The 9,799-nt window shown below is 43.6% G+C and overlaps 1 protein-coding gene across 3 annotated transcripts; it reads left to right on the top strand.

Annotated features, from left to right (window-relative positions):
• Positions 1-579: 579 nt before the first annotated feature.
• Positions 580-9,477, top strand: PRLHR (prolactin releasing hormone receptor). 3 transcript variants are annotated; one of them, XM_059852043.1, is made up of 3 exons: positions 580-764; positions 931-2,139; positions 7,014-9,477. In XM_059852043.1, exon 2 carries the CDS (start codon positions 1,063-1,065, stop codon positions 2,095-2,097), a length of 1,035 nt encoding a protein of 344 aa, XP_059708026.1. In that variant the 5' UTR covers positions 580-764; positions 931-1,062; the 3' UTR covers positions 2,098-2,139; positions 7,014-9,477. The 3 variants fall into 3 exon arrangements, with proteins under 3 accessions (XP_059708026.1, XP_059708025.1, XP_059708028.1); XM_059852042.1 differs by having other exon boundaries at positions 877-2,139; XM_059852045.1 differs by lacking the exon at positions 7,014-9,477 and adding an exon at positions 5,969-6,037 and having other exon boundaries at positions 877-2,139.
• The last annotated feature ends 322 nt before the right edge of the window (positions 9,478-9,799 follow it).

Raw genomic sequence — 9,799 nt, 5'->3', positions numbered from 1 at the left:
TAAACCCTTACATCTATCCTATTTGGATGCTAGTATTTCCTTAGAGATGCTCACATGTGTTTGTTTACTTCTAAAGATGTGTAAATCCTACTGAAAATAACCATAGTGGGTGAATAGACATTGTGGCACCAGTGGAAAATAATTTTAAGTAAAATAAGATCCTTTGTGCTACAAGCTAAATGCACATTTCTAATCCTATCTTCATTCACAGGTACATAGCTGAGACCCTCTAGTGGCATAAACATTTATTTGCCTTCAGCATGTGATTAAAATTCTATTTTACCTTCACATTATAGCAACAAAATTACAGGTAGTAATTTTGGACACTCTGGGGGCTCTGGCAAAGCTAATCTAGGATTAGATACTGTGCAGGTTCATGTTAATGAAAGTAAATTGATTTTTAGATGTGAGGGGCAATTATAGATGCACTGGAAGGAGAGGGGAATTTTTGAAAGGATATTCTAGAACTAATTACTATCAGTAAAAAACACAGAAAGACCAACGTAATACCCAGGGCAGCCAATGGGGATAAAAGCTTATACATAAATCTGTCATGACCTAGTAGTGAAGACTGTTTAAAAACAGTGATCTCCACTTAGCTTGTAAATGCACATCGCCCTCTTTCTCACTCATATATTCTCTCTCTCTCTCTCTCTCTCTGACACACACACACACATACACGCTCCTGGATTTGCAGAAGACAGACATCTAGGGCACTTCTTGGCATCCACAGGAAAATCAGATGGGATTAAAAACCCCCAGCAGTAAGTACTCACTGCATTAAATGTTTATTAAGTGGCATGCTGTCAAAAGCTAGATTTAATAGTAAATACAGGAGGACTTTAATGGAAATTGGTTGTATTTGATTTTTCTTAGGATTTGCTGAAAGCTGCCTCTCGAGGGTTACAAGTTCACCTTTTGCATTTCCAGCTGCTTGTTTACTATCCAAGTGGCAACCTCTGGACAGCCAGTGATCCATTCATTATCCCCACTGATTGAGTGCAGGAGCAGCGCAGTGCTAACTACTTCACTCAGCTGACGGCAGACAACAGAAGGAGGAAAATGATGAATTCGGACAATTTAACCTCCCAAAGCTTCCTCTCTGCGATTCACAGCAACACCAGCAATTTATTCTCAGGGCTCCAGTTTGTTCAGTCCTTCAAGCCACTCATCATCCCCTGCTACTCGCTGGTGGTTTTTATCGGTGTCATCGGGAATTACCTTCTCATCTATGTCATCTGCAAGACGAAAAAAATGCACAACGTCACCAACTTTCTGGTAGGCAATCTGGCTTTCTCAGACATGCTTATGTGTGCCACCTGTGTGCCCCTGACCCTGGCCTATGCCTTTGAGCCCCGGGGCTGGGTTTACGGGCGCTTCATGTGCTACTTTGTTTTCCTGATGCAACCTGTCACGGTGTTTGTGTCTGTCTTCACCCTGACTGTCATAGCTGTGGACAGGTACTGTGCCACGGTGTACCCCTTCCGCAGGAGGCTCACCATCCCCATCTGTGCTTACATCCTGGCTGCTATTTGGCTGCTGAGCTGCACCTTGGCTGCCCCAGCTTTGGTGCACACCTACCACGCAGAGTTCCCGGAGCTGGACTTCTCCATCTGCGAGGAGTTTTGGTTCCACATGAAAAGAGATCGCTTGGCTTACGCCTACAGCACCCTCATCATCACCTATGTATTGCCTTTGGCTGTCATCTCCCTGTCCTACCTGAGGATCTCAGTCAAGCTGAAGAACCGTGTAGTCCCGGGCAATGTCACTCAGGGCCAAGCTGAGTGGGACCGTGCCAGGAGGAGAAAGACTTTTCGCTTGCTGGTCTTAGTGGTGGCAGCCTTTGGAATCTGTTGGCTGCCCCTGCACATCTTCAACATGATAAAGGACATCGACATCAGCTTGATTGACAAGCAGTACTTCAACTTCATCCAGCTGCTGTGCCACTGGTTTGCAATGATGTCTGCTTGTACCAATGCCTTCCTCTATGCCTGGCTCCACGACAGCTTCAGGGGAGAGCTGAAAAAAATGTTTGCCTGGAGGAAGAAGAAAATTGGACCCGCTACAAACTGCATCATGGCCAGTGTGGTGCTGTAAATGAGAGCTGGTGGGAGTGCACCTCCTTTGTACATGAACATTGTAAGTCTTTTCTGCTTTTAATTAGTCCTCATTCCTGACATTTGCCCTTAGGGCTCAATTATAACAACACAAGTCCCATGTGCACCTCCACTTCTAATGGGGAATGACAGGCAGATGTCATGCCTCAAAAATATCTTTATTGCTTTGACTGGAGTTACAAGCCAAGGGGATGTAAGCACAATAAGATGCAGAGATCCTTCCTGTCTGTGTTGGATAGTACTGTCAGTACAGACATGGGTTTTGGGGACAAAGAGAAGCAAGGATGAATAGAAAGCCTAAATATCTCAAAGAGGGAGTGTTTTGGATTGGGTAAAAATTAAATCTGTGAGTATACCCAGAGTCCATTCCTTAGCACAGGCTCTAGGGTAGAGGACTCACAGCATTCCTGCAGTCCTTTTTGGGTTGGGGCCATTTCCTCATGCAGCCCATATTTGCTGACCCTACTGTAAGTCAGCTGCATTGACCTCACAGCCTCGACAGCGCCGAGGTGAATTCCATCATTCCTTGAGGAGCTGGTTTGGACATGTGGCAATGCTGCCCTCAGCTTTGATCTCCAGAGAGAGCCAGAGGCTTTGGCACTGCCCTTCTGGAGGTGCCCCAAGAGACAGAAGGCTGAAGGGGCTGTGGATATTGAGCCAAGCATGAGCATTGCAAGGCCAGTCAAAGAAAGAGCTGCCAAACACAGAGGAGGGGCAGGCGCTCTCCTTTGGAGGAGTCTTTTGGGAAGAAACAATTTCCTTTGACATTCACCTTTCAAAGGGAGTTAGAAGCCATAATCAGCCTAACGGTTTCTAGTTTCTTCCTCCCTGAAAATACCTGGTATAACAGTTAAGTGCACAGGACAAAGTTCTGAGAGGTTTCTTCCAGTCTGCTCAACTGCAGTCTGGGATAGCATGAGAAACTTCCTGGCACTGAACCTCCATCAGCCAAAAAAGCAGCACAATCCAGGGCCAGCTCTGGCCATGGTCAGCAAGGGCATCTCTCTGACCATACCTGCACATGGCCAGAGATTTCTCTGCTGGAGCCAGTGCAAATGGACACAAGGGGAGGAGGAAGAGAGAGGGGGATGGCTACTTTAGTTTGTAAATGTAATCCTACTGTGAATCTGGGAAAATCATTTTGCTCATTGTGTTTCAGTAAAGTTAATCTGATAAAAAGTCCCCCAGATCTGTACGCACGTCCTGTGGAAAGTGTTGGGAAAACATTTGAAGTCCCATTTCATGAACTTGCTGCAATTTCAAGTTGTTCTACTGCTGGTAATGAGGACATTAAAAGCTGATTACAGAGGCACTGAATGAAGAAGGTCCATTTAAATTGGGTATTACTTGCATTCACTCTGTGATTATGTGTGCCTGCCTTTCTTACTTCTATTTAAAGATTTGAGTGACCTTCTAAAGAATGTTTTGCTTTTGCTGAATTGCAGGAAATAGTTTTTCCTTGAAGCTCAATATAGTAAATTACTGGAATAACTGGTCACTTTGAAAAGGCAAAAAGCCCACTTCCAAACAAACCAACCTAATTTTAAAAGCTTTTCAATCTCATTTCCAGGACTCTTTAAAAGAGTACAGAGAGCAGGACACTAAGAGAGCACTGAAACAACAATGCAAAAAGCAGCTTCAAATAACAAAAAAATCCTGACTTTTAGAGATTTTTCTTCTGTGAAATTAGGTAAATTTAAACTGCTAATTTTTCAGTTTGCAGAGGTCAATTAACATTATCCTGTCTCATAATACCTACAACCTCCTCCACTAAATACAGACAGTGCTGTCACCCAGAGGGATCCAAAGCCCAGTGGAGTTTTCCCAGACTTCTAAACCACAGCAGTCCTGGGATCTTTTCCTCCTTACACATATTTCCTCTCATTTCTCATCACTGCAGTTTGACTTATTCATGTTCTCTTGAACAATAATGACTGGAGATGGTGATTGCCAAGAGCTGCATGAAGCAAACAAGGATTTCTCTCTCTTTTTGCTTTTCCTTGAGACAGAAATGAAGGGCTGCTCAGTGCACAGATTGTTCCCACAGTGACAAATGCAAGCTCACTTCAGGCTGCCTCTGGAGCTGCTCTTAGAGCTGTGCCAAGGTCTGGCAGCTCCTGGAGATGCCCAGCACAGCTGGCACCCTCATCTAAGTGCTGGTTTAACCTGTACATGCCCTGATTCTGTCAGGATGGGAATTTGCAGCAGAAAGCTCAGAGCCTGCAGGTTTTCAGAGACACCCTGAAAAGATCTGCATTCCCCAGTTGTGGGCTCCTGAACCTCCTTCTCTGTCCTCCACCTCACCCTTGGTCCACCTCAGTGGTCCTGTAATGCCATTTTTCCAGGCTTTCCCTGCTCAAAGGAGTTGTGCAGGTTGTGGGACTCCATAGGGCAGAGAACAATGCACAGCCACATTCACTGAGCCTCAATTCTGTCAACTGAGCCCCAAGAATCTCTGCCCAATTTCATCACTGTTTCGTCTGATATCCAGAGTAATAAACAGTAACAAGATTTAAGGCATGCTGATGCACTTCTGTAATCCAGTTATTCAAATAAATATATTGAAAGCTGTCATGTGAAACGTGTTTGCTAATCTCCACCCCTCTCCAGGGAACTGCTGCAGTTCTTGGAAGGACCAGGGCTCATCACTGAGACATTTTTAATGGTATATTTTTTAATTACAGTTTAAGAAATCATGACATGCTTTTATTTTGTAGAGTAGCTTGGTTCAAAACTTGATAAACCTTTTAGCTACACTAGTGCTTGATCAAACATTAACTACTCCCTGTGGTCTAGAGGGGGGCTGGCATTAAAAGGCAATGTAATCATGAAACACATAGAAAAGCAAGCCCCTCTCTGATCAGGAATTAGATTAGAAAGTGACCAAAGCTCAGTAAAGTTGAGATCAGGCAGCCAAAGGAAAACAATAAAACCTCAGTTAGGGCCAGGTAGAGTTGGTCTTTCCTCCACCTCAGGGATATCTACTCAGAACAGTCACCAAAAACCAACTTGTCTGTGCAAAGCATTGCTTTAAATAAATTTTCCCTGTTCTTGGCTGAAGAAAACTCAGAGTTATATTTGCAGCAGGTTTGGGGAATGTCAGTTTTTCTGGGGGGCAAAAGCAACTCCTGCCATAAGGGCATCACTCACAGGAGCAGGGTGAGCCTTTTACAGGTGGATTGGGGGCTGCTGGGGTTTTTCATGGACAAAAGGTGCTCTGTACAGTTTTAACTGAGCAAGTTTTCCTTGTTGAGGTGTCAATGCTGAGTTAATTAGTTGTTTAAGGTGACTGAAGCTGAAAATGGTACGCCTGCATCAAGGGATAAAAAAATGTGAGAGAACTGTACAATGCATCAATCAATCAATCTCCCCACCAGATGAGAAGGTAAAGACAAAAACAACATGCTGGTGGTAAAGCCACTGCCATCTTGGCCATTTCTGCCTGAAGAAATGTAGTGCAAACTTTTACCTTCAGCTCTCCCATCTCACTGCTCACTAGCTTTTTCTTTTCTCAGGAAAAACTAATCACATTCCTCCTCCTTACCCTGGAGAAAAGGTTGCTCAAGGGTCAAAGCAAACATTTCTGCCTCATGGAAGGCATAGAGAGAGGGAGAGCTTTCTAAAGGGAAAAGAGCTTCTTAAAATGAAGACTATCCTCTTCTCTCTTCTTTCTGCAAGACACACAGGCTCTGAACTGAACCATTGGCTGTGTGGGTTTCCAGCTGGCCTGGCCTGACTCTTGGAGCTCAGGCTTTTATGTTTACCTTCAGTAAATACTCTCCCCATCAGTGACCTCATTTTGGGTCACAACCATCACTAACTGATCCTTTGCACCTGATTTCACCCCACAGCAACAAGAGGCTTCACTGAAAGTCCCAGAGAGGAGCTGCAGATGCATCTGAGGTATTCATCCTATACTAATGGGACTTTTCCTTTGGAAATCATTTTCACAATCCCTGTCTCAAGAGCAGGTTTGAAGTCTATTAATGTGCAGTGACAACCAGATGGGGCAGGCTTCCCCAGGCTGATTTCAATAAAATTTTCTAATATTTCTTTCTCTGCTCTCTGCTCTCCTAACTCTCCCCCAGACTTTTGAAGTCATTGATCAGCTACTAAATGGAAGCAGGACCCTCAAGGTTGTTGCCACCTGAAATTAGGAATATTGGCATTTCCTCATTGCTCCCTGGGGAAGAAAAAAACATCTAAGTGCTCTCTCTTTTAGGAACCCACACAGGATTACACAGGGATTGGATATTAGGAAAAAATTCTTCTCCATATGGCTGCTCAGGCATAGGAACAGGCTGCCCAGGGCAGTGGGGGACTCACCATCCTTGGAGGGATTCAAAAGATGTGGCACCTGGGGACATGGTTTAGTGATGGGCTTGGCAATGCTGGGTTAACAGCTGGACTTGATGATCTTAGAGGTGTTTTCCCACCTAAATGATTCAGGACTAACTACTTGATAATCAGGCTGCCTCCCTACAGGCCAAAAAGTGAGGGGTAAAGGGCATGAGGCTCAAATGTATCCCATTGGGAGTAATGTCCCTTTAGGATCTATAAATTTACTCTCTTCACCGAGAAGCAGATGGGATTGACTCCCTTTCTACAGCTTGCTCTGTCAAATTAAGTCAATGATGTTAGTAATCTATAAAATGATAAAGCACACAGTCAAGAGCTCCCCTATTCCAATGTCTCCAGCCCATTGGAAATCAATTTGGGATCACTGCTACCTATTTGAAACTGACTGGGCTCTCCATCCTTTGTATCTTGTTTATGTTAATTATCACATTGTAATTTCCCTGTGTTTTTTTTTCTTTGTTTTTGTTTGGGTTTTGTTTGTTTGCTTGTTTGTTTTGTTGTTTTTTGTTGTTGTTGTTTTTTTTTTAATTTCTGCAGGGGATATCCAGAAGGAGATGATGCCAAAAATCTCTACACCTACATTTCCTACAATTCCTACATTTCCTACAATTCCTGCATTTCCTACAATTCCTACATTTCCATGAGGCGCTGGAGCCAAGCAGCAGCAGGAGGACTGCAAAGAGAAGCTTGCAGCTTTCAGCTTGGAGATGGGCTCTGCTTCTCCTGCTGAGCACAGTTCTGGGTCTCCAGAAAACATGCTGGAAAGGCAGCTGGTGGCTCCCAGCAGCAGGAGTGGTTTTAATGCTGTGCTTTGTGAGAAGCTGGTGCTGGGTGTGTGCTGGGCATCACTCAGTGCAGCTCAGCTTCTCCCCAGCAGCATCACCACAAAGGTGACTGCTCAGCCTGGGGCAGCTGTGCTCTGGGGAGGCTGATCAGCTCGAGGTGTTGTCTCTCTTTCTAGAGCTTCCCAGCCTCAGGGAGATGTGTTTGTTTACTGTTTGTTTACTCCATCACACCCACAAGACAGGTGAAAATGAGAGAGCAAACGACATGGGAGCCATGGTGCACTGTCCCAGGCTGCCACCACCCACAGCTGAGTTTGTGACCTGCTGTGCTTGAGAGTGGGAAGGAGAAGCAACAGATTGTGCTGGGAACCAACCCCATCTTGGGCTCCTGGAGGCAGGGCAAGAAAGAAAGCAAAAAACCAAATTTCTGATCTTCAAGCTGTCAAAATCCAACCAAAGGGTGAATCTGTAATCACCCAGAGGCTGCTCCTGTACCAATGTAGGAGCCACTCAATCCTTCTGAGAGCAGGGTTCCTCACCTGTGGCGTATGAGCTCAGTGTGTTTGCTTTGTGGTGTCCTTCTTCCCTCCCCTCAACCCTTCAGTGCAACAGGAGCAAGCCAGGCAAAAGCAGGAACATTAGGGTGAGGCCCACATCCCATTTCTGTACAGAGGAGTTGAGGGCAGATGCACTTGTGACAGGGTTTTTAAAATAAAAATAGTTTAAAGTTAAGGGATGGAGGTCCAAGGCAAGTGTTCAACCAACCCGCTCCTCAGCAACTGGAAAAACTCTGGAAGAAGTAAGATGACAAAAAATATTATATGCAAGAGCTAGCTATGAGCTAAATAACCAATATATAATACATACAAAGTATTTCAAATAATTACACAACAAAATTATCACTCAGCTTTGGAATGATTTCCCCTTGATTATTGGATCATTTTAAAATGCAACATCTGTTGTTAATATGCATAAATTAAAAAAGATAAAAATAAATTTGAAACCATCTGAAGCACTTGAGAGCATATGGCAGACCTGTTTAATCTTAACAAGTCAATAATATTATCATTGTGAATCACTTCTTCATTAAAACATGTATTAATGTCTGTTGCATAAAATAATGTCTATTTATAAAAGCCTTTTGTGCCACCCATGCAATTGTCACTTGTCACAGCTAATTCTAGATTGCTTTGATACTACCTTCTCTTGGAAAATTGTCACAGGCTGAGGACAGAGGAAATGCAAATCATCACCTGTCAAAGTTCTGACAACAACACAGACAAAGTCAAGGGAAGATTTTGAAGACCTGTGTTTTTCTGTAGTGACAAAAATATGGGTTTCTTTGCTTTAGAGGCATTGTGGAAAGCACTGTTCCAAACAGTTTTTACTTCCAAAAAATCTTGTGTACAGTGTCTGACAAAACTTGCGTTATTTCATGGTTCTTAACACTCTTTTCTTATTGCCAAATGAAGAAACTATTCACATGAACAGCTTAATTTACAGTGTTGAAAATAGGGATAATTAGGCAAGCACTTTCTCTTCCAGTTCTCACATGAAGTATTTAAAAACAGGGATGGAAGGTGGGTTTGGAGAGGGCTGAATTGACACAAGAATGGTGTTAAAATTTTTAACAGTTGTGAATGAAAACTAAATGAAGATTGTCAGTACAGCTTTCTAAATCTGAAGCTATTTACATTCAACTGTTGAAATTCAATGAGGTGGATAAAAGGTAATGTGAAGCTACACTGAGCTTCACAGTTCACCTATTTAAAAATAGTTGCAAAAATGGCAAACCTTACAGATTACTCTAAGCTGCCTTAGCAGAGGGGAAATAGAATACAAGGGAAGTTCCAACGTGTTTCCTGTTATACAATATTCCCAAGTTCCCCTTTGGGAATTAGAAAATGCTTGTTTTCTTCCCCCTCTAGATCAGAAGCCCTCAGGATGCAGCAGTTCCTCCCTCCACACATTTTGTACAGTTTCTAGGAGGAGGAAGAATCCCAGATCTGAGATATCTCCTCCTAACAGCTCAGGGAGATTGGAGTCCATGTGGCACAAACCATGAGGCTGAGCACAAGTACATGTAATTATCATCCTAATATACAGCCAAAACTAAACTCTGAATTGGAGCTATAGGTTTATCAAGCACCACCTCTTCACAAGAAATTAATATCAGTTTCCCTTCAGCATCCAGCATTAAAACATTTGATGAAGTGGCTGGGTCTTTATTTACCGAAGTATTCTTGTAAATTATTCCTTGTTTCCCTGGAACCTGCTAGTCAGCTGTTTTCTCACTAATTCTTTCCTCATCAGAGAAACAAAACCTGTTTTCCCTACCCCCAGAAATGCTTACATCCCATTTCCCAGCAGAACTCAACCTCTGATGAACATGGTGCCCTTCCACCACCATCTGTTTTCCCCAGCCCAGCAGGCAGAGCCTTTAAACACACACAGGACACCCCTGCCAAAAACTGGCAGTGTTGCTGCAGGCAGGGGTGGATGGGAGTGCTTTAGAGAGGGTTCAGCTCATTAAACAAC

The sequence above is a fragment of the Haemorhous mexicanus genome, chromosome 7 (assembly GCF_027477595.1).
Source record: "Haemorhous mexicanus isolate bHaeMex1 chromosome 7, bHaeMex1.pri, whole genome shotgun sequence".
Lineage (NCBI taxonomy): Eukaryota > Metazoa > Chordata > Aves > Passeriformes > Fringillidae > Haemorhous > Haemorhous mexicanus.
Note: the sequence above shows the minus strand (reverse complement) of the source record. Positions and strands in the feature narration are given on the sequence as shown.

Bases quoted from the DNA above. Each gene is read 5' to 3' on its own strand.
- PRLHR (XM_059852043.1), top strand. From the start codon at position 1,063: ATGATGAATTCGGACAATTTAACCTCCCAAAGCTTCCTCTCTGCGATT.